At 41.7% G+C, this 26450-nt stretch overlaps 1 protein-coding gene across 1 annotated transcript in view; it reads left to right on the top strand.

Annotated features, from left to right (window-relative positions):
* Positions 1-26450, top strand: part of sntb2 (syntrophin, beta 2) — a 100084-nt gene that overhangs the window by 56247 nt on the left and 17387 nt on the right. Inside the window, exons 2-5 of the mRNA XM_061977733.2 lie at positions 3781-3991; positions 10708-10918; positions 11102-11244; positions 13951-14147. Coding sequence (XP_061833717.1) covers positions 3781-3991; positions 10708-10918; positions 11102-11244; positions 13951-14147 — 762 coding nt within the window. The remainder of the gene's footprint in view (positions 1-3780; positions 3992-10707; positions 10919-11101; positions 11245-13950; positions 14148-26450) is intronic.

Consider the following 26450-nt stretch of genomic DNA (forward strand, 5'->3'; position numbering starts at 1 on the left):
AAACAAAACATGATCCGGACCACGGATCATGACATGTATATTCATATATTACTCATTGTTAAAAGCGGCCCTCTGAGGGCAACCATAACTGCATTGTGGCCCTCAATGAAAACGAGTTTGACTCCCCTGTGCTAGGGTGACCTCAGAGTCTTTATAAAAACAGCTTTTGAGTCCATTAGTCCTTGTTCTATTGCAGCTGTAGCGCCTCCCTGAGGTCAGCTGTTTTATTTATTGATTGATTTTTTTTGTTGATTTGATAGGGGACAAGTACAGATGTTGTAGCCATGGCGACGTTACATACTGTACATACAATTTGCTAATTGACATTCCCAGTCCCTAAAACGGTCTTTAAAAGACAACAGTTCATGAAACGATTTGTCCTGTGAAGCCTCTTTGGGCACTGTGACACAGTATGTCATTGACAACTAAGAACTCAACTGTTTTCCTATTTTGTGTGCACGAATACACACACACACACATGCCTTTGTGCAAGTCTAATATCTCGCCCTGGTTCAAGAATGACCTCATTGTCTCTCAGAGCTTGGTCTCAGGTTTCAGACCTGCACACCAAGCGAGTTACTCTCATAACAAGCACACTGTTTCGTGTACCATTTCTCACGTTCCTCTTTGTCTTATTGTGGCGCTTTTCTTTTTTCACTCTGACGTGTATGTTCTAAACTCCTTCTGTCAAACCTGACTGAACCCATTCATGCGTTTATGCCTTGCTGCTGTTTACTTACAAAGAAAATGTTGAACATTGCTTTTACACTGCCTCCATTGATTCAAAATTAGTGAATTTGGAATTAATAATGTGATTGAGTAAATAAACCAGTGGTTCACTTATTCAAATGGCTATCGTTGGCTGGTAATAGCAAATTTGGCAACATTGGTTTTACTCGGTCTCATCTTCAAAGACGGCCGAAGTGGAAAAATGACTGCTGGTTGAAGCATAATAAAACCAAACAACATAAACAGATAAAAACTGTGGGTTTTCTAACAATGTATTATTTTTACAATAAAATAATTGTGGCAATGGTCCAGTGGTTAGGAACCTCTTGTGTAGTTCAAAATTGAAACTGTTAAAAATATGTGAAAAAGGAAATAAATAAATACTATAGTGACATAAACATAAAATGAATTGTGTGCACCTGTTTGTGGTTTGAATACACTGAAGTATTTTTCAAAATTCATCTATCCATCCGATCCATCCATTTTCTACCGCTTGTCCCTCTCCGGGTGGCGGGGGGGTGCTGGAGCCTATCCGAGCTGCACTTGGGCGGAAGACCGGGTACACCGTGGACAAGTCGCCACCTAACTGCAGGGCCAACACAGATAGATTCAACATCAAAATTGCATTTTTCCGTTTTAAAGTTGTTTTTTAACAAAACAAATTTAGCTCCATAGTGCAGTGCGTTAAACCAGTATGTTTTGTTGACAAACAATGCCTTTTCATTTGCACTGAATTCTGTGACATGCAAGTTAAACAGAATAGTCATAAATAAAATTAAAATATCATAACACATTAATAAAAGTGACAATAACAAATAAAATGCAGGTGTGCCTCAAGGTCCGCCCCTCACAGAGGAAAAGTGAACTGAAAAAAAAAGCACAACAGGGAAAATGCAGGCACACAATAAAAGGGAAGGCAGGAGAACAATAAAACACAACATGTTTATAAGTTAAACTATCACTCCATGCTAGATGGAAAACCTCAAGTTTAGTCGCACGCCATTTGCGTTCCAGCTTTCTACATGATAGTTTAAGAGCTATGGTTTCTTCTATGAACCAGGGGGTACGCCTTATAGGGGCCTTTTTTAGCTTTAGCGGTGCTATACTATCAATGGCGTTTCGCAGGGCATCGATAAAGTTGTTAGTAAGGTTATCGATAGAGCCCACATAATTTGGGAATGGTGCCATTACCAAGGGCAGTAGGCCAGCAAGAGCATTAATGTTGTGGCTGCTAAAGCATTGGTTATTACTAGCTTGTTGACAATGAGTCGGAACTTATAGTAATCGGACATTATACCCTAACTTTGGAGGTGGTGACACCCTGGACAAGGGCTAGGTCTATTGTATTACAATTGCGATGCGTGGGTTGATTTATTGTTTGTGTAAGACCACAGCTATCAATTATAATCTGGAGCGCCACACTCGGAGGGTCTGACAGGGTATTCAAATGGATATTAAAATCCCCCATTATATTATCTGTGTGCATCACTAGATCAGCGACAAACTCAAATGATTTATATTTATTACTTAGGTTAGGGGTACGGTTAAGATTTTCATTGGATGTTAATGCGACCCTCAACCCCCTTTAAAGGGGACAAGCAATATGTGCACTTGTATAGGTAGGAGATGCCTCGTTAAGCGGGAAAAATTAATCTGGTTTTAGCCGAGTTTCACTGAGACCAATGGCGTTAGGATTGTTGTTTCTAATGACCTCATTAGCTAATAATGTTTTGGGAGACAATGATCTGATGTTTAAAAAGCCCCTATTATAGGTAGTGGGCTGTTTTGAGGTAAAATCTGTCACCCACCTCTTCTAAAGTTTTACATATTGTCCTTTTCAACGTGGTGCAGCACTAATTTCCCAGAGTCAGTTTTGGCCACGCACATCTATTTTCTTCTTCACTTTCTTCCTGATACGAGCATTTCTTTTTTTTAGTTTTAGCCTCTGTTCAGTTCTTGGAGACCCAGCAATGACAGGCTGACAATCCTCTGCGGTTTGCTCTAACACAAAACAGAAACACCTCCTACTGACTTGTGATTGGTCAGACCGTGCAGAGTTCAATCACTTGGCTATTTCTATTATGTTTTGCATATGTATAAGGGGGCGTGGTCTGGGCATGCCAAACTACGCACACGTCTGCGAAGGATTCCAAGTATATTAACAAAGAAATATGCTTGGATTTGTGTGCGCAAACACTTTAATACGGCTGAATTTTTACTTGCGTACGCCATTTTCTGGATTTGATCGTACGTCCATATTTAGTAGGAAAGCCACACAACTGTTGGTGCATGAGGCACCTGCCAGAGAATAAGAAGACAAAGCAGTACCGATCAGTGTTGCCAATTTAGAGACTTTGTGGTTATATTTAGCAAGAAATCAGACCTCTTCCGATGCTTTGTTTTTCAATAAAGCAACAAGGGACAAATCTAGTACGCATACTTCTGTAGGCTATACCTGTATATGAAAGCGCGTATGATATATGTAATAAATATATTTAATCTTCTCAAGCAGCAAGTGCTCATGTGAGCTCCTGACAATAAACAAAGTGACAGATGAAATTGCATTTGTAGTTTTAAACAAATTTGATTTTATGTGTGCATTTCGTTACTTTGTGTTGTAGAATTCAGGTTAATACCGCCATGCTTTTATTTCCCACTGAACAGGAAGTGAGTGTGAATTATGTTGTTGCTTTGTGATAATGATGAAGATAACAATACTAAGTTTAACATGTTAAAACAAACAAACCATCTTTTGATAGAAATAACCTTTCTGACTGTCACGTTGTATCTCAACAAAAGTTGTTGACCATTTATGTTGACGTCAACTTAAGCAGGCACTTTTTCATAATGATAACACAATGATGAGTTGATCCACATAGACAAGTTGTCAACATAAACATATTACACTATATTAGGATTATAATGACACAGCATATGTTTTTCTATATTGTATGCTACAGTTGATGCCTTAGAGGGTTACATACATTTGCATATTTGTCATGGGCATAGATGTCATATTCATTTTGGACATTTTTTTCTTCCTCTCCTTAGTCAAATACATCCGCGAGGTTTCTCCACTGTTTAAAAAGCCATCCCTCGTGGCCGACCTGCCGTGGGATGGCGGTCGGATACAGACGCCCAGCTACAGCAGCAGCGAAGATTCTGGTTCTCCTCAGCACAGCAGCTCCAAAGACAGGAAGGTCATCAGCCTGAAGATGTGCTTCATTAGCAGGAACCTTACCATGCCAGACCTGGAGAACAGGTTTGATATTCATAATTCTATGGCCGGTAGTTGTCAGCATATCGTTACCAGAAGCAGTATATTCATTTGAAGTGATTATAGTGCTTTATGGCCGCACAGTTGTTGGCATGTAGGCCTGACAGACAGAAGATTGAGGGTTGGAATTTTGGAACATTTCTTTGTACAGTTTGCATGTTCTCACCGTACCATAAGTGTTTTTTTCCAAGTACTCTCAAAACATACCGTATTTTTCGGACAATAAGGCGCACTTAAAACTCGACAGTGCGCCTTATAACCCGGTGCGCCTAATGTACGGAATAATTCTGGTTGCGCTTACCGACCTTGAAGCTATTTTATTTGATACATGGTGAAATGATAAGTGTGACCAGTAGATCGCAGTCACACATAAGAGATACGTGTAGAATGCAATATGATGGCAATATGACTCAAGTAAACAACACCAACATTTTATATGTTCCATTGAAAATACAGAACATTACACACGGCGCTCAAAAATCTATCAAAATGTTTTAGTACGACTTTGGTAAGCTATGAAGCCGCACCGCTTGATGGTTTATACTGTGCTTCAACATACGAGTATTATTTTGGTGTGTGTATAAGGTAAGACATATTATCTGGCGTTTTGTTTCGCAATATTAAAATACTAATTTAAAAATTTGTATGCATCCGCCTTTGTAGTCCATGCCGACACCGTAGTCGATAAGCTTCTTCTTTTTCTCTATTTTCTTGTTTTGTGACATTCATTCTCCGCTGTTGCCATTTCTAATATAAAGTAGTATTAAGTTCTTACTTATATCTGTCAGTAAACTCGCCATGAAAGCGCTAAAACATACCGGTGTAGTGAGTTTACATTATTCACCCAGGGAACCTTAGTTATTAGAGAGTTACGGTCGGACGTTTTTTCATGGGACACATTCCGGCGTTGTTGTTGCACTAGTGAGCCACGAATGAGGAGCTGCTGCTCCGTTATTGATTTAAGTAAAGTCTGAATGTCTGAATGGGGCGGTATAGCTCGGTTGGTAGAGCGGCCGTGCCAGCAACTTGAGAGTTGCAGGTTCGATCCCTGCTTCCGCCATCCTGGTCACTGCTGTTGTGTCCTTGGGCAAGACACTTTACCCACCTGCTCCCAGTGCCACCCACACTGGTTTAAATGTAACTTAGATATTGGGTTTCACTATGTAAAGCGCTTTGAGTCCCTAGCGAAAAGCGCTATATAAATATAATTCACTTCACTTCACGTTAAAACAGTTAGCTCTATCTTTTGACACTTCTTTCACCCCCGTCCTTGCACGCTACACCGCTACAACAAAAATGACGGGGAGAAGACGCTGCCGAAGGTGAGCCACGTAAATAAGACCGCCCACAAAATGCCGCATGCTGAAGCGACTGTCAGAAAGTGGCTTGAAGATGATCTGTAAAACATAATCCATGCAACATTTTGACCAAAGAACCACCATTACATGTTATGTAGACCACAAAGAAGTGTTTTCAATTGAGAAAAAAAGAATAATAATATGACCCCTTTTATGCGCCCTTTATTCCGGTGCGCCTTTTGCATGAAAATAAACCTGACTAGACCCGCTCATCGGCAGTGTGCCTTATAATCCGGTGCGCTCTATGGTCCGGAAAATACGGTAAATGTTATTTTATTTGTATAGTATAAATTGTCCATAGGTGGGAATTAGGGCTGTCAAAGTTAACGCGATAATAATGCCTTAACTATAAATTTCCTTAAACGGCGGTACATTTTTTTTTTTTTTAAACACGCACGAGTCTTGTCTGCCCCTCGCTCCATTCCGTATCGTGGTAAAACTTAGCTGCATTCAGTTACTATTTAGCCACAAACGGGGGGAAATAGCGAGCAGAAATGGACAAAGAAAAGGGTACATCAAGGAAAGCCCAGGTTCAAAGCTATGACAAGTCGTTCTCCCGACAAGGCAAAACTTTTTTATAAGGCGCACTTAAACCCTTTAATTTTTTCAAAAATCGACAGTGCGCCTTATAACCCGGTGCACCTAATGCACGGCATACTTCTAGTTGTGCTTACCGACCTCGAAGCAATTTTTATGTGGTACATAGATAGAAAGATAGATAGATGATAGATAGTACTTTATTGATTCCTTCAGGAGAGTTCCCTCAGGAAAATTTAAAATTACCTGGTGTAATGATAAGTGTGACCAGTAGATGGCAGTCACACATAAGAGATACGTGTAAACTGCAAGATGACGCCAGTAAACAACACCAAAACTTAAAATGTTCCATTGAGAATATACAGTAGAACATTACACATGGCGCTCAAAAATGTGTTAAAATGTTTTTAGTACGATTTCGGTAAGCTATGAAGCCGCACCGCTTGATGGATTATTATGGTGTGTGTATAAGGACCGCCAAATGGCCCTTTTAAGCAGACATATTACCTGCCGTTTTGTTTCGCAATGTTATGCAAAACCGACTTTTCTTACCTCCTGGTACCTGCTGATGTGTATTTGGGATCTGCATAAGTCCTGATAATGTGCGCGCATCCGGCATTGTAGTCCGTGCCGACACCGTCGTCATAAGCTTCTTCTTTTTCATCTTCCGCTGTTGCCATTTCTATTATAAAGTAGCGTTAAGTTCTTACAAACCCCGTTTCCATATGAGTTGGGAAATTGTTAGATGTAAATATAAACGGAATACAATGATTTGCAAATCCTTTTCAACCCATATTCAATTGAATGCACTACAAAGACAAGATATTTGATGTTCAAACTCATAAACTTTATTTATTTTTTTTTGCAAAAGTAATTAACTTAGAATTTCATGGCTGCAACATGTGCCAAAGTAGTTGGGAAAGAGCATGTTCACCACTGTGTTACATGGCCTTTCCTTTTAACAACACTCAGTAAACGTTTGGGAACTGAGGAAACACATTTTTTAAGCTTCTCAGGTGGAATTTTTTCCCATTCTTGCTTGATGTACAGCTTAAGTTGTTCAACAGTCCGGGGGTCTCTGTTGTGGTATTTTAGGCTTCATAATGCGTCACACATTTTCAATGGGAGACAGGTCTGGACTACAGGCAGGCCAGTCTAGTACCCGCACTCTTTTACTATGAAGCCACCTTTCAGCATTAATGGTGCCTTCACAGATGTGTAAGTTACCCATGTCTTGGGCACTAATACACCCCCATACCATCACAGATGCTGGCTTTTCAACTTTGCGCCAATAACAATCCGGATGGTTCTTTTCCTCTTTGGTCTGGAGGACACAACGTCCACAGTTTCCACAAACAATTTGAAATGTGGACTCGTCAGACTCCCTTAGAGATAGGGTGAGAAGCTCTGCCATCCGAGGGGAGCTCAAAGTAAAGCCGCTGCTCCTCCACATCGAGAGGAGCCAGATGAGGTGGTTCGGGCATCTGGTCAGGATGCCACCCGAACGCCTCCCTAGGGAGGTGTTTAGGGCACGTCCGACCGGTAGGAGGCCGCGGGGAAGACCCAGGACACGTTGGGAAGACTATGTCTCCCAGCTCGCCTGGGAACGCCTCGGGGTCCCACAGGAAGAGCTGGACGAAGTGGCTGGGGAGAGGGAAGTCTGGGCTTCCCTGCTTAGGCTGCTGCCCCCGAGACCCGACCTCGGATAAGCGGAAGAAGATGGATGGATGGATGGATGGATGGACTCGTCAGACCACAGAACACTTTTCCACTTTGCATCAGTCCATCTTAGATGAGCTCAGGCCCAGCGAAGCCGACGGCGTTTCTGGGTGTTGTTGATAAACGGTTTTCGCCTTGCATAGGAGAGTTTTAATTTGCACTTACAGATGTAGCGACCAACTGTAGTTACTGACAGTGGGTTTCTGAAGTGTTCCTGAGCCCATGTGGTGATATCCTTTACACACTGATGTCGCTTGTTGATGCAGTACAGCCTGAGGGATCGAAGGTCCGTAATTTCATGGCTTACGTGCAGTGATTTCTCCAGATTCTCTGAACCCTTTGATGATATTACGGACCGTAGATGCTGAAATCCCTAAATTCCTTGCATTAGCTGGTTGAGAAAGGTTTTTCTTAAACTGTGCAACAATTTGCTCACGCATTTGTTGACAAAGTGGTGACCTTTGCCCCATCCTTGTTTGTGAATGACTGAGCATTTCATGGAAACTACTTTTATACCCAATCATGGCACCCACCTGTTCCCAATTTGCCTGTTCACCTGTGGGATGTTCCAAATAAGTGTTTGATGAGCATTCCTCAACTTTATCAGTATTTATTGCCACCTTTCCCAACTTCTTTGTCACGTGTTGCTGGCATCAAATTCTAAAGTTAATGATTATTTGCAAAAAAAAAAAAAAATGTTTATCAGTTTGAACATTAAATATGTTGTCTTTGTAGCATATTCAACTGAACATGGGTTGAAAATGATTTGCAAATCATTGTATTCCATTTATATTTACATCTAACACAATTCCCCAACTCATATGGAAACAGGGGTTGTACCTATACAGGTAAAAGCCAGTAAATTAGAATATTTTGAAAAACTTGATTTATTTCAGTAATTGCATTCAAAAGGTGTAACTTGTACATTATATTTATTCATTGCACACAGACTGATGCATTCAAATGTTTATTTCATTTAATTTTGATGATTTGAAGTGGCAACAAATGAAAATCCAAAATTCCGTGTGTCACAAAATTAGAATATTACTTAAGGCTAATACAAAAAAGGGATTTTTAGAAATGTTGGCCAACTGAAAAGTATGAAAATGAAAAATATGAGCATGTACAATACTCAATACTTGGTTGGAGCTCCTTTTGCCTCAATTACTGCGTTAATGCGGCGTGGCATGGAGTCGATGAGTTTCTGGCACTGCTCAGGTGTTATGAGAGCCCAGGTTGCTCTGATAGTGGCCTTCAACTCTTCTGCGTTTTTGGGTCTGGCATTCTGCATCTTCCTTTTCACAATACCCCACAGATTTTCTATGGGGCTAAGGTCAGGGGAGTTGGCGGGCCAATTTAGAACAGAAATACCATGGTCCGTAAACCAGGCACGGGTAGATTTTGCGCTGTGTGCAGGCGCCAAGTCCTGTTGGAACTTGAAATCTCCATCTCCATAGAGCAGGACAGTAGCAGGAAGCATGAAGTGCTCTAAAACTTGCTGGTAGACGGCTGCGTTGACCCTGGATCTCAGGAAACAGAGTGGACCGACACCAGCAGATGACATGGCACCCCAAACCATCAGTGATGGTTTGGGGTGCCATGTCATCTGCTGGTGTCGGTCCACTCTGTTTCCTGAGATCCAGGGTCAATGCAGCCGTCTACCAGCAAGTATGACATGGCACCCCAAACCATCAGTGATGGTTTGGGGTGCCATGTCATCTGCTGGTGTCGGTCCACTCTGTTTCCTGAGATCCAGGGTCAACGCAGCCGTCTACCAGCAAGTTTTAGAGCACTTCATGCTTCCTGCTGCTGACCTGCTCTATGGAGATGGAGATTTCAAGTTCCAACAGGACTTGGCGCCTGCGCAAAATCTACCCGTGCCTGGTTTACGGACCATGGTATTTCTGTTCTAAATTGGCCCGCCAACTCCCCTGACCTTAGCCCCATAGAAAATCTGTGGGGTATTGTGAAAAGGAAGATGCAGAATGCCAGACCCAAAAACGCAGAAGAGTTGAAGGCCACTATCAGAGCAACCTGGGCTCTCATAACACCTGAGCAGTGCCAGAAACTCATCGACTCCATGCCACGCCGCATTAACGCAGTAATTGAGGCAAAAGGAGCTCCAACCAAGTATTGAGTATTGTACATGCTCATATTTTTCATTTTCATACTTTTCAGTTGGCCAACATTTCTAAAAATCCCTTTTTTGTATTAGCCTTAAGTAATATTCTAATTTTGTGACACACGGAATTTTGGATTTTCATTTGTTGCCACTTCAAATCATCAAAATTAAATGAAATAAACATTTGAATGCATCAGTCTGTGTGCAATGAATAAATATAATGTACAAGTTACACCTTTTGAATGCAATTACTGAAATAAATCAAGTTTTTCAAAATATTCTAATTTACTGGCTTTTACCTGTATCTGTCAGTAGACCAGCTATCAAAGCGCTAAAAACTGTAGTGGGTTTACATTATTCACCCACGGAACTTTAGTTATTAGAGGGTTCCGGTCGGACGGTTTTTCATGGGACACATTGATGTTGTTCAACGTTGATGTTGCACTATTGAGCCACGGATGAGAAAATGCTGCTCCGTTATTGATTTAAGTAAAGTCTAAATGTCATTAAAACAGTTCACTCCATCTTTTGACACTTCTTCCACTCCCATCCTTTCACGCTACACCGTTACAACAAAGATGACGGGGAGAAGACGCTGTCGAAGGTGAGTCACATAGGTAAGACCGCCCACAAACGGCGCATCCTGAAGAAAGCTACTTGAAAATGGTCTGTAAAACATATGTATGCAACACTTTCACCAAATAACCACCATCACATGTTCTGTAGACCACAATATAGTGTTTTAAATTTAGAAAACAATTATATGTGACCCCTTTAATGCGCCTTATAATCCGGTGCGCCTTTTGTATGAAAATAGACCTGAATAGACCCGCTCATCAGCAGTGCGCCTTTTAATCCGGTGCTCCCATGGTCCGAAAAATACGGTAATTTGTTTTTGTCAGCGTAAACACACTGCCACCTTACTGACTTTATATACAGTACATTGACTTTCTTTTTATTTTCAGATTATTGGAGCTGTATTCGCCAGATGGTCAGCACACGGTTGTACTTCGTTGTAAAGATTGCCCTTCTGCCAACTCCTGGTTCACTGCCATCCACACCAACATTGCTGCCCTGCTGCCACAGACCCTGAGTCACATCAATGCTTACCTGGGGGTCTCGGCCTCCACCACCATGCAGCCTCACCTCAAGCACATTGGGTGGATGGCTAAGCAGGTACAGTCCAGTCCAGGTTGTAAACAATTATTAATAATATAAAGCAATCAAATTGATGATTGTTTTAAATTTTGGGATATCAGTGCAACTATGTAGCCAACAGAAAAAAATATGATACACATACTGTACAACCATAATTTGTATTCCAGTACTGAGTAATAATAAAGTGTTGGTTCTCCTTAGGTCCAGCTGGAAGGTGGACGGCAGCAGTACAGGCCTGTGGTCATGGCGCTTACAGAAAAGGACATTTTGCTCTTTGAATCTGTGCCGTGGCGTCGAGAGTTATGGTCCATGCCTCTCCTCACACATCCTCTGCTCGCCACAAGGTAAAAACAGCAATAACATGAAGTTTGGACGGAGTGTACACCACACATCATAAAATGATTAAATAAAAAAGAAACACATCCAACTTGCAGGAATAGAAGCTGTTGTGTGAGCATAAACACACTGCAACTCCATGACAACACACATGACAAGCACTGCCTAATAATTTATATACTTGGATTTCATTCTGGTCCTCTAATTTTCCTTTATGTCTTTGTACTTTTTTGTCCGTATGGATATGAAATGGTCTTAATTTATATTCATTATCATCTTAAAAAAGTCTTAAAAAGTCTTAAATTTGACTTGTTGAAACCTGCAGATACACTGTAATAACTTACCAAAAAGCTCAAGGACTTATTTCATACTGTATTCAGCAGAAGTAAGGCAATCAAACCTCCTTCCTTAATTTTTTTTTTCTGCCAAAAATGCTAACTAAAATTAAAACAATGGTGGCTCTTGAAGGCATAGATGCGATGCGATTAAGTTGAGGAGGTCTTTTTCTTCCACAATATTAATGGACCTGCAAGCTATTGCTGTGGAAAGCTTGTTGGTTGTAGACTTGTGCATGTGTCTGTGTTGTGAGCTCTACAGCTTGGTTTACATTTGTTGAGGGGGAGGAGGGCTATCTGCATTCGCCAATGTTTGGTTAGCAAATGGTATTGGAGACTCGACGTACTACAATGATAATTTAATTCACAACAATAGGTGCAAATACATTTTGTCCAGTCTCATTTACCATCTGCAAGGACTTTGAAGCAAAACTTGCTGTTCAAAACACTTTCCCTTGTTCATTTTTGTTTGCTATTTGTTCCGCTTGTGGCTCCACGCAATGCTTCCTTTTCCCATGCGTTAATCGCGCATCAAAAAAATGTGTTCTGTTAAAAGAATTTATAGTTAAAAGTGAATTTCAATTATACAAGCAAGTAGTAACCTGTGAAAAGTAATACACAATTCAAAAGTGTGATTAATGTCATTGAAATAATGTAATTTAACAATGCATTGGTTGACGGTACTAAAAAAAAAAACGTTTAAAACATTTAAGAAATCTGATTGCCGTTTTGGAATGTTTAAAGAAATGTCCAGATAAAGCTAAGGTATTTTAAGTATATATTTGAGGCCTGAAATAACATCCGTTTACAGGGGAACAAGTCTATGCTGCTTAGAAGAAATAAAAAAATAGAGCAAGAGAGAGAGAGACAAAGGAACTTCCAGACCCTTATATCTGCCTTGGGAAGTTGAAATCAGTGCAGGAGGGATTGGGCGAAGTGGTCCATTTTTAGGAGTAAGAATGAGAGAAATACACTCTCTGTCTGATTGTGAACAGAAATGTTTTGGTTAAACATTGGGAAAGGCAGCAATGCAGAATTAATCACAAAATAAACTCATTTGTTGAGTAACCTTTGCCCAAAAGAAAATACAATATAAATTAGTGATCTTTGGCATCACAACAGTCCTTGTTTTCTGCTCTTGGAAGATGGTGGGGAAGATGTGAAAAGAACCAAGCAGAGCTATCTCCGCACGGCTCGAGGACCTTTGAGGATCCATAAAAGAGTTGTATATTTTACAAACAGAACAGGTCAATGTAGTGAAGTGAAGCAATACAACATAAATCACATAAGAAGCACTTAGATTAAAGTTGTTGTTACACAAGCGATAACCAAAATATTAATTTTCAATCAATCAATCAATCAATGTTTATTTATATAGCCCTAAATCACAAGTGTCTCAAAGGGCTGCACAAGCCACAACGACATCCTCGGTACAGAGCCCACATAAGGGCAAGGAAAAACTCACCCCAGTGGGACGTCGATGTGAATGACTATGAGAAACCTTGGAGAGGACCGCATATGTGGGTAACCCCCCCCACCCCTCTAGGGAGACCGAATGCAATGGATGTCGAGTGGGTCTAACATAATATTGTGAGAGTCCAGTCCATAGTGGATCCAGCATAACAGTAAGAGTCCAGTCCACAGTGGGGTCAGCAGGAAACCATCTCGAGCGGAGACTGGTCAGCAGCGCAGAGATGTTCCCAACCGATATACAGGCTAGCGGTCCACCCCGGGTCCCGACCCCGGACAGCCAGCACCCCATCCATGGCCACCGGACCTGAGGGGGGGCTATTCAAAGGCTAGAGTATACAAATGAGTTTTGAGATGGGACTTAAATGCTTCTACTGAGGTAGCATCTCTAACTGTTACCGGGAGGGCATTCCATAGTACTGGAGCCCGAATAGAAAACGCTCTACAGCCCGCATACTTTTTTTGGGCTCTGGGAATCACTAATAAGCCGGAGTTCTTTGAACGCAGATTTCTTGCCGGGACATATGGTACAATACAATCGGCAAGATAGGATGGAGCTAGACCGTGTAGTATTTTATATGTAAGTAGTAAAACCTTAAAGTCGCATGTTAAGTGCACAGGAAGCCAGTGCAGGTGAGCCAGTATAGGCGTAATGTGATCAAACTTTCTTGTTCTTGTCAAAAGTCTAGCCACAACATTGGACTATGAACTTTGAAGTCTTTTGAAACCTCTTTGTTTAAGACAACTAACAGACACAGAACACAATCTTCTTGCTGTCAGACTAGAGTACGAATCCTTGTTACGTTGTTGAATTTCTCTTAAAAAAACACACAAAACACGCTTTTTCATTTTTCTAATACAGTCAAAAATTGTTAAGTTCAATTATTTATATGCTTTATTTCTATCCAGATTGGTCCACTCTGGCAGTGCCCGTGGTTCTCCTTCCCAGGGTTCAGACCTGGTGTTTGCCACCCGGACGGGCACAGGGCGTGGCATCGAGTCTCACGTTTTCCGGGTGGAGACCCACTGGGATCTGTCTTCATGGACCAGAGCTCTGGTACAAGGTGCACATGCTGCTGCAGAACTCATCAAAGAAGTTTCTATCGGTAAGTGTGTGTGTGTGTGTGTGTGTGTGTGTGTGTGTGTGTGTGTGTGTGTGTGTGTGTGTGTGTGTGTGTGTGTGTGTGTGTGTGTGTGTGTGTGTGTGTGTGCGTGTGCGAGCGCTTGTGTACGTGTGTTTGCGTGCATGTGTGTATATGTGCTCAACAATAATACTGTATATGTACTTGTATATCTTACAAATGCTTTCATGTACACTTTTGAAATACACTTTTACCAGAAAGAAAGACTGACTGATGTTTGGCATGCTTGAACAATTAGTTTTTTTTATGTTCACTTTTTATTGGCACTGTTTTGAAAGTGAAAATTTTAAATTTTTTATTGTGCACGCTTCAACAATTCCAAAAGAAAACAATAAGTAATGAAAATATGTATACTGTAATATCATATATTCACTGGCAGAGAAATGTTGACACACACAGAACACACAAAACGCATGGTACAAACAAAACAGACAGTACCCAAAGAAGACGTACACACACAGTACACATTACTCACACAATACACACAATATAGTACTATCTATCTATCTATCTATCTATCTATCTATCTATCTATCTATCTATCTACAGTACACCCAAAAGATACAGTACACATAGTGCACACAGTAAACACTAAAAACATAGTACACACAAAACACACAGTACACTTAGTAATCACAATACATACAATACATACAAAACTTACAGTACACTTTACGCACAAAACACATAGTACACAAGCAACGCATAGTACACACAAGACCCGCAGTACACTTAGACCTGATCTACTAAAGGTTTGCGTGTATCAAAACATGTGCAAGCTGGATAGCACACAAGCAAATTCGCTGCAGTGTTGTGATGGTCCACTGCCTCCCTGCTAATAGCGCTGACAGGGCCCACTGCTAAAAAATAGTTTATGTTGTTTAGATTGCAATTCTATATTGCAGAAAAGGTGTTACAGATTACTGATGTGTTCGGTTTGTTCAACATTGCAAAACAGAACAGTTTGGAGAGCATAGTAACATGAATGTGGTGGAAAATGAATGATATTTTATGGGCACATAATGCTGGAGGTACACACAAAAAACTTATTTAAATAGTGCAGTCTGCACCACATTTGCACCCAACACGCCCACTAATAGTACACCCGATTTTATAGTCTGTTTAGCATGTGGTATTTGCATCTTAGTAGACCAGGCCCATAGTACACATTGTACACACAGTACACGTGGTACACACAAAACACACAGTACACACAAAGTACATTTACACCAGGGCCTATAGAGGGACATACGAATATTCCAATGTTTGGTTCAGAGAAGTTCTTCAGTGTGTTTTTGTATTTTAGAAATATGTGTAATCTTAGGGTCTGATCTACAAAGCCACCGATAAAATTGAGATTATTACCACAGAGACACTCGATCATTCACTGCACATTAACATTAACATTGTTATCATGATCCTGCCTGTGGCGTTTTGCTATGTTTTCAAACAGGCAGGAGACATGTACCACTTTTTCGGGGCATTTTCGAAGCAGTCCTGTGGTGCATCTACAATGGAAACCACTTTTTTTTTGTTAAGCGCTGAAGACGTGCTAATGGAACAAGCTGGTGCTCCAGACGAAATACGTTTTTTTCACGTTTTTAATAATATACCTACTATATGAAAAAAGTAACGTCATTAAAGAAAACACCAGCAGACACCAAAATGCATCAATTGAGTTAATATTAATCAATCCCTTAAGTCATCCAGCCTGTCATCCAGTCATAGAATTATAAAATGATATATCTTAAAAGAGAATGTGTCTCATATTTCCATACTGCATATGTTGACAAGCACACGTAGTAAGGAGCTGCAGCGCAATCGCCTTCCTCCTCACAGCCGTCTAGGTAACAGTGTCAGTTTGCACATATTTTTCAGACGTGCTAAAAAAAGACGCAAAATAGCGCTTGCATTTGAGTTTTAGTCTTGATAGATCACAATGTGTATGCCAAATATTTATATTTTCACCTTCTCCCAGTATTGTGGGTATTCTGATAATCATTTTATAATCTGCATATTCTTGAAGACAAGCGAAATGGATTGCTCTTCTTATTCTGCTTATTAAAGTGATGCAATCCTTGACACACAAGTTTAGTATATCAACTTTGCTTGTTTGCACGTGTTTTAGTACACACAAACCTTGAGTTGATCAGGCCCTAACTTTACTACAGTAACTTCATATAAAATGTACAATTTAATTTAAAATCCTGCTCCTCACAGAGCACTTGTACATGTACAGTATTATAGTATATATGACGACTTATCAACCTAGTAGAATACGACAGTGTACTTCTACACTATTTGTGTCAGTGTACTTGACTTGTCAACCTTGTAGAATGCTACAGTTAGGGTCTCCCCCAGCTTGCCAATATACTTGTGGCGGTGGGGGTGTAGCCACGGGCGTGGCTAATATGACATCATCATACAATTTTCATAATCATATATGATGCATATATTGTCTTTTTTTTTTTTTTTTTTTTTTTTTTTGTCCTGTCCAGCTTCTCAGGCAAATCATATAGTTGATGTAGATGCCCATGTCGGCTGTTCAGATTTACTTTACAAAAGAGAAGTGTAGGATACTTCTCTTGTTGCCTTATTTGTATTTGACTTTATTAAATGTATTTATATTATCATTTAGTGCAGCCGGGCCGGAGCAGGAGGGGATAGAAAGAGAAAAAAAAAGATGACAGAGGGGGAAATTGTGGGGACAAGAGGGGGATTAGACAGAGAGACAAAAACAACAACAGCAAACAACAACAACAACAACAATAGAGCAACATCAGCAAATATGACATGTACAAATATGATGGTAAAAGTAATAGCAAATAAGCAGTTAGCGAAAAATAAAAAATAATACAGAAATGACAATGAGCATTATTACACTACAAATGGATCAATACAAATACCAATAGAAATAGCGCTATTGATAATGAACAATACCAATAATTTACCTTTATTATCAACAATACAGTTGTTTAAATGCAACAATACATATACGTAATGATAACTTGAGATACGAAAGAATGCAGAAAAATGGAGGGGGAGAAAGAGAAGCAACCTACATTAACCTTGTAGATTGTTATAGTCACAATAGGTTAAGCTTTGTCAGTGTGCCATGTGTTACACCCAGTTTACCCTAGGGCAACAACGTTAATATATGTTTGATGAAACGTGATTATGTGCATGAGTGTAAGTATGCATATGTACTTGTATATGTACAGAATGTGTATATGTGTTTGTACAATGAATGTATATGTACAGAATGTGTATATGTGTTTGAACAGTGAATGTATATGTACAGTATGTGTATGTGTATGTTTGTATATTGAATGTGCGTGTGGATGTACGAACATTAGGTAGGTAAATATGTACTGTATTTGTGTATGTATGTGGGAGCGTAGGTACCTATGTACGTATGTGAGCATATGTGAATTTGCATGTACAATACATTCGACTCCCAGAGTGCGTGGGAGCCAGAGCACGGCCCCATCACCCCCGAGAGCCCAACCCACAAACAGGAGGCGTGGTGCCCAGGGAACCAGGGACCACCGCCCCCACACAGCCAAGCCGGCCAGCGACAGGAACCCCAGAGCCCGACCCACCGTACCGCCCACAAGGGCCAGCAGCAGGCCGCAGACAGACGCACCCGGCAGAGGACAGGGCACGAGAAAAGCAGGGGACAGCCAGACCCCAAGCCAGCGAGAGACCACACCCCACACGGGCAGAAAGGCGAGACGCCCCGCCCGAGGGACCCAGAGACTCCCCGCAACCGGACGGGAAGACCGCCCCCGCCCCACCGGCAACCAGGCCCCCACGAGCCCACCCCCCACCCCCGGAGAGCGCGGCGAGGCCATCCCCCGGCCACCCAGGCACAGGGCCACGGGAACCACCCACCCCACCCGCAGGGACCCCAACGATGGAGATGGAACAACCAGCAACCGCCCCGCCGAGCCCCCCCCCCCTGAGGGAGGGGAAATTTAAAAAAATAATATTAATAAAATATATTAAAAAATAAATAAATAAATTAATTAATTAATTAATTAATTTAAAAAAAAAATTAAAAAAAAAAAGAATTAAAAGAAGATCACAGACATGCTGACAAACAAGGTCACTACCCCAGCAACTGGCCGACTCGCAGCACCTCGGAATACCTTGCAGCACCAAGCTACCACAATAGACGCAGGGACTAGGCCCAACAGGCCCCAACCAAGACGGGCACCCGGAAGGGATGGACAGCGGGACCCAGGAGCTCCAGACACGCAGTTCGGATGCAGTAGCCTGAGGCGTCGACCCCCGTCTGACAGGCAGGCCCAGAGCATACCCCCAGAAATATACATACATACATACATATATACATACACATACACACATACACGTATACATACCCACACATACACATATATACATATACATACACATATGTACACATACACATATATAAACATACATACATACACACACATATACATACATATACACAGTTCGTCAGCCCCGACAGCCATCACGCGCGCGCGCTGCCACCAGTCACAACATCAGCCACACCCCTGCACCAGACCCAGCAGCCACGGGCGCCCACACCACAAACAAACGGCAGCAGAAACAGCAGCCGCAATAACCCCAGACAGCCAGCACCAGCCAATCAAATCAAAGCGATCAAAAAAAAACTGCGACCAGCAACCACACGCCACCAGGGCCACGGAGACCAGCCGGCGCCAGCCCGCCGGTCAGCCCGAACGCCAACACGCAAACAAGAGACACCAACAACCCCCCCAACCAAAAGGCCCCCCACCCCAACCCAAACCCACACAAACACACCACCGCCCAAACAACCGAGACACAGCATCCAGACCAGACACGGGGGCTGCGCCGCCACCACACCAAGTCACCAACAGAGACCCCACAGCGCAAGGTCGGGCCACACGGGCACGGACCCCATCCAACAGGAAGTGAGACCCGCGCGACGCCACACACAAATAAATAATAAGCTTAAAAAAATAAAAATAAAATAAAAAAATTAAAATTAAATAAAAAATAAAATTTAAAAAATAAAATAAAATAAAAATAAGTAAATAATAAAAATAAAAATAATAAATACATTAAAAATAATAAAATATATATAACAATAATAAATGAATAAAAGCCTGGCAGGCCACCAGACCGCAGTCCCCGCCGGCCGACGAGGCAATGAGGGGTGCGCCGAACCCCAAACCCCCCATGCATGTGTACAAGGCCCCCAGAGTGTCTACTGTGTAGTTAAAATTAGGAGGTCAGCCGTTGCAGCCGACCTCCAGTCCCTATTGATGTGTGTACTGTAGCGTGAGTGAGATATGTATGCTTGTGGGAACTAATAATGCGATTAAAATTGGGGGACATCAAGGTCATGGTGGGTCCCAACCAAACCAAGCCCCCCAAATCCTAAGTGTCTAATATGCAGCTAAGATTGAGGGATGGACGAGCAGGGGACAAGACAGGAGGACTGGAGCCCCATTGGAGGCATCTTCAACCCCCCGCCATGCCGCCCCGCAGGACAATCCCCAAAGTCCTATATATGTGTGACTGTGTGCGCTATAAGTAGGAGGAGTAGAGGGCCCGGACATCCCCCTAGTCCACGCGGCCGACAACCAGGAACTACGGCCAGGAGGCCGCCACCCCCCGCCACAGCCCGTGACCCACACCAGACCACTTTAACGTGACGCCACGCGAGCCCCTCCCCCCGCCAAACAAAGCCAGCCCCCGCCCGCCCCAACCCAACCCTGCAGAGCCCATACCGGCAACCAAACGCAGAGAAACCGCACAGCCCCCACGCCCAATGCAAACACCGCATCCCGGCCATCCACACAGCAACGTGCCCATACGAGTCCCGGCCAGGGGAAGGAGCCCCCCAACGGGGGAAGAAGCCAATGCATCCCGTCCGCCCGCCAGCCCCCAAACCAGCCGGCAAGCCAACGCCAGCCAGCCCCACAACCCCACAAGCGCACAGACACCAGCCACAGTCCCCCAACCACTCCAACCCAACACAGCGATGCCAACCGCTGGTATCACCGCAGCAACCATCACCACCACCGCCCGTCCGCAGCGTAAACACCCGCGGCCGCCGAAACCAAAACAAAAAAGCGACCGACCCCGTAAACCACAACAACGCACACCCCCGGCTACCACCGAGGCCACCAACCCACCTACCCCAACTCATCCACAGCCAGGCCAATTGAGCCACCGGACATCCACACCCATGCACACACCTACACATTCATATACACATACATACACACATACATATATGCATATACATATACATACACATACACACATATACACACGCATGCATATACATATAAACACACACATCCACACATATATACACATTAATACACCCACACACATATACATAAGCCCACATATACACAAACACATACATACACAACACACACACAAAAAAAAAAAAAAAAAAAAAAAAAAAAAATAATAATAATAATAATAATAATAATAAAAATAAAAATAAATAAATAAATAAATAAATAAATAAATAAAAAATTAAAAAAAATAAAAAGAAAAGAAAAAAAAATAAAATAAAAAAAATAAAAAAAAATAAAATAAAAATAAACCCTTTAAATAAAATAAAATAAATAAAAATAAACAAGAGGCCTGGTCGCCAACAGTGCCCAACGCCACCAAACCCCGCAGCCCCCACCGCACGTCCAGGCCCCCCCCCGCCCACCACCCACCAGGCATCCCATCCGGCAAAAAGCCATAAGGGCCCAGCCCTGCGCCCACAGCCGGCATGCCACGGCACCTCAGCAGACCCGGCGCCGCGATCAGCAATGCACACCGGGGCAGCGACACATACATATGTACCTACATACATACACACAGATTTCACCATACATATATACAAACGTACACACACCCACATACACGCGTACCCATATATAATTTAACAGAATAAGTTAAATATATTAAATAGATTAAAAAAAAAAAAAATAAATAAATAATAATAATAATAATAATAATAATATATATATATATATATATACATACACACATACATATATATATATATACACATACATACACATACATACATACATACATACATTCATACATACATACATATATACATACATACATATACATATATACACATACATACATATATATATATATATATACACATAAAATAAATTAAAATAAATAAATAAAATTAATAAAAAATTAAGGGCAGAGTAAAACACAGGAGGGGGACTCCCGCAGGGCAGTCGGGCAGCACCGCCGGGGCCCCAACAAGGGAGGCAAGCAGTCCCCCCAACCCGGCACCAGGCAGGCCCGCACAGCCGCAGCGCAGGGCGACCCCGGGCAGACCCCGCCCCGCGCCCCAGGGGAAGGAGGAAGCCCACGGACACCCGGAGCCAGAGGGGCACGAGCCGACCCCCGCCCGACAGCGGCAAGACCCCAGCCCCACGGGCGCAACCCCCCGCCCAACCACCCACGGGAGGGACAGCCCCCCCAACCAACCCAAGGCGGCCGCCCACAGCCCCACCCGCACCCCAACACCCGCCCAGGCACCTCCACCCACCCCCAGCCACCAGACCACCCACGGATCGGCCCGCCAGGCCGGAACCAGGAAACACACCCCAGGCCCACCCGACCCCGCGGCACACGGCCCCCCCGGCACCCAGGACCCCCCACCCACAGAGCAAGACCCCCGGGACAGAGCCCCAGCCCCGGCCCCCAAGGGAGTCAGGTCAGAAAATTAATTAGCGGTGCCCAAAGAGATCGGAATTCTGTCAGTTGTTGGTTTGATTCAGCAGACATTCTTTCCATAACTACATAATCTAATAAAATGTTTTTGTAAAGGTTTATACATAAATTATTTTTTGATTTCCAATTTATGAGAATAGTTTTCTTGGCGATGCCTAACGCATTTATAAGGAGGTATGTTTTGTTTGTATCAAGATCAGTTGCGGAGAGATCACCCAACAGGCAGAGTGCGGGGGAGATGGGAATAGGAATCTCTAACGCTAATGATAGGTTCTCGCACACTCCAAGCCAAAAGTTACTCACGGGAGCACAGGACCACATTGAATGCAAGTAATTATCTATCTTATTATCTGAGCAGTGTACACAGATGTTAGAGTCAGCTAAACCCATTTTATACATTCTTAGACCGGTCTAATGTATTCTGTAAAGTATTTTGAGCTGAATCAGTCGTACATTTGGATTCTTAATCAAACGAGTAGTATTGAGGCATATTTGTTTCCAGAATTCTGGGTCACAGCTTGTTGATACGTCTGAGTGCCATTTAGAAGTTGGAATACTTATTGTGTTATCTATTTTTGATAAGAGAGCATATAATTTGGATAAAGCTTTGGGGGCAGATGTTTTGAAGAATTTAACGGTCGTAGGATTACTTTCCCATGTTGTTTTGTTGAATCTTGCGCTGATTACAGATTTGATTTGTATATATTCTAGAAATTTATTAGGATTGATTGCATATTGTATTATTAAACTTTTAAAAGAGATAAAACTGTTTGCATTGATGATATCCCCAAGGCATCCGACTCCCTTATCATACCATGTTGGAAAGTTCAATGGCTTCTTGTTTAAAAGAAAATCAGGATTATTCCAAATAGGCGTAAATTGGCATGGAGTGAGCGGGGACCCAGTTATTTTCAAAAACTCCCACCAAGCTGTTAAGGTAGTGCGTATATTAATACTTTTAAAGCAGTTGTGTTTTCGGAGAATTTGGCTAATAAAGGGCAAGTTAGAAATTGGGATCTCCTGGCTAAGTGATTGTTCAATCTCTAACCATAAACTATCTAATAAAGTGGGATTGATCCATTTTAATATATATTGTAGTTTATTTGCAAGGAAATAATAGGAAAAGTTTGGGAGTTCTAGACCCCCATGTTCTTTGGGTTTTTGTAAAGTTTTAAGGCTGATTCGTGCTGGTTTACTCTTCCAAAGAAACTGATTGATGTGTGAGTCTAGTGACTTAAACCAGATTTGAGAAGGTTTGGTTGGAATCATTGAAAATAGATAATTAACCCTAGGCAAGACCATCATTTTCACGGTAGAAACCCTTCCCATAAGTGAGATTGGCAGTGTTTTCCAACGCGCCAGATCATCCTCAATCGATTTTAAGATTGGGGAGTAATTCAAGCGATTCAGATCTGACAATGTGGAGGAAATATTGATTCCCAGGTATTTAATGTTCCCTTTATGCAGTGGAATCGATGAGGTGCTCTGAAAGTCAAAATTAATTGGTAACACAGTAGATTTGGACCAGTTGATGGAGTAATCTGAAATAGAACTGAATTTATTGATAAGTGAGATTGTATCTTGAAGAGAAGAATGTGGATTTTGTAAGAAAAGTAATACATCATCAGCATAAAGGCTTATTTTATGATGAACGGTTGCGGTATGGATGCCTTTAATATTTGCATGCTGTCGAATAGCGGTTGCAAGAGGTTCAATAAATATAGCAAACAGTGACGGAGAAAGTGGACACCCTTGCCTTGTGCCCCTCATAAGATTAAACCTTGGAGATATTTGGCTGTTCGTTCTAACCGAAGCTGTAGGAAAACTATATAGGACCTTAATCCATTCTATAAATGAGTCTCCAAATCCAAATTTCTGTAGAGTAGCTAGAAGAAAATTCCAGTTCACTCTATCAAATGCTTTTTCAGCATCTAATGAAACAACAGCTGTTTTTAGATTATGAATAACAGAATAGTCTATCACATTGAGTAGACGGCGAACATTGTTGGACGATTGTCTCTCTTTGATGAAACCTGTTTGATCAGGATGTACTATATATGGAGTGACTTTTTCTAATCTTTGAGCTAATACTTTGCAGATAATTTTAAGATCAGCATTAATCAGGGAGATTGGCCGGTAACTGGATGGAAGTGTTGGGTCTTTATCAGGTTTTAGCAAGAGACTGATCGTGGCAGAGTTCATATTTGGAGGAAGGAATGAGTTTTCTTTAATCTCTAAAGCCATTTTCGTAAATATCGGAGCTAGCAGTGACCAGAATGTTTTGTAGAACTCCACAGGGAACCCATCAGGCCCTGGTGCTTTATTGTTTGGCATCTGTTGAAGAGCATCGTGTAGTTCGCCTACAGAAATAGCAAGATCTAAATTTGATACCTGCCTTGTATTCAATTTAGGTAAGTCTATACCATTGAGAAATGTCTCAATGTCTGAAAGAGATGGGTCAATCTGGGGTGTATACAAGTTTCTGTAAAAGTCTCTAAAGATGGAGTTAATTTCCTCAGGAACGTGTGTAATGTTCCCAGCTGAATCCTTGATGGATGGTATAGAGTTTTTTTCTTTGTTTAATTTTAGTTGGTTAGCCAAATATTTGCTTGGTTTATTGTCATGTTCAAATTTTTCTAAGCGTAACCTCTGGAGCAGGAATTGACTTTTCTTATCAATTATTTCTCTTAAATCTAATTTGAGTTTTCTCAGTTTGTTCAGAGTGTGATCATGTTGTGAATTCGCATAAGCTAATTCTAATATTTTTATTTCATTTTCAAGTTCCTGCTCTAGTAAACGTTCCTTTTTTTTCTTGTATGATGAATAAGAAATAATTTTTCCTCGCATAACTACTTTTGCCGTCTCCCAGAGAACGCACGCCGTGATTTCTGGTTGATCATTAAAATCTAAAAAATCTGTCCATTCTTCCTCAAAATAGTTTAGGAAGTCTGGGTCCTTTAGTAATGATGTATTAAGTCTCCATTGTTTGATAGGTGCAGTGATAGTTTTGTTGGTGAGGGAAAGTGAGACAGGTGCATGGTCACTGATGATGATAGGATGGATGTGAATGTTTGAGATGTCAGATAAAATTGAGCTACTAGTTAAAAAGTAATCAATGCGAGAGAATGAGTGGTGAACTGGAGAAAAATAAGTGTATTCCCTAAGAGTGCGGTGATAAGAACGCCAGGCATCGCAAAGACCATAATCCTTCATATATTGCTTAAGTATTACCACTGACTGAGACTCACGGTGACTCCCAGTCACTCTGGACCGATCTATATTTGGATTAAATACTAAGTTGAGGTCCCCTCCTAGAATCAAGCAGTGGTTTGAGTGAGGAGAAAGTGAAGAGAAGAAAGTGTGAAAAAAGGAGGGGTCATCAACATTTGGACCATAAATGTTGGCGATACATAAGTTTCTCCCGTCAATAGAAATATTAAGAATGATGTATCTTCCCTCTATGTCAGTAATGGAGTTATGAACTGTAAAGTTGACTTTTCTACTTATGAGAATGGCTACGCCTCTCTGTTTGGAGTTGTAACTAGCAAGGTATGTGTGTGGGTATTGCGATGAATGCAGTTTTGAGGTATCGGACTTGGAGAGGTGAGTCTCTTGTAGTAAAGCAATGTCTGCTTGCATGCTCTTCAAATGATTAAGAATTTTTATATTTTTTTCCTTTGACCCGACACCACGCACATTCCAAGTGACAAACTGTATAGTGGACATACTAAACTAGACTGTAACTAAGTGTGTGGATGTATGTGTGTACTTTATGTGTAAATAATGCATGTCTGTATCTAAATGTAAACCTATCATGCATATATGTAGGTGTGCAGAGTGTGTATAGTTGTGCATGTATTAGCTGTGAGTGTAAATGCTGATGACAACAAGGGGACACACAACAGGTGGAGAAATAGAAAGAGAAAAACAAAACAAAAAGCATAACATAAAAAGAAAAGAAGAAAGTGGTGGATTAAACAGGTAGTGAAATAAGTGACATAAAAAGGAAAACAAGAAAGTAAAATAGTAAACATGTTGGTTTACCGAAAGAAAGAGAGAGAGAGAGCGTATGTGTTTACGTGAGCGCTATGTGACGCACAGGTGTATTGTGAGCAAGGGGGGGGGAAAAAAAGAGAGGGATTGAAGCATAATGGAATAACAAAACAACAACAAAATACAACATTTACCGTGTTTCAGACGCTAATAATACAGCCACGGCGTGGCTTCTGGATCACGGTAAAGTTGGCCGTTGATGAAAAGTTTATCCACCGCGATGACTGCACGGCATCCTTCGGTGATAAACTTCTTGCGAAGCGGGAACAGATGGCGGCGCCTGTCGAGAATTTCCTTATATATTGTCTTTAACAAAGGCTGAGATGTTGCCTCCACTCCAGTCAATTGCTTATGTCATCACAACATCCTGTTGTGGCAGTGCTGTTTGTTTCTGTGTTCAAAGTCTTTCCGTGGTCAAATTTAGGCTATATATATCCATTCATACAATGTATTACTTTA

This window comes from Nerophis lumbriciformis, linkage group LG18 (genome assembly GCF_033978685.3).
Source record: "Nerophis lumbriciformis linkage group LG18, RoL_Nlum_v2.1, whole genome shotgun sequence".
Lineage (NCBI taxonomy): Eukaryota > Metazoa > Chordata > Actinopteri > Syngnathiformes > Syngnathidae > Nerophis > Nerophis lumbriciformis.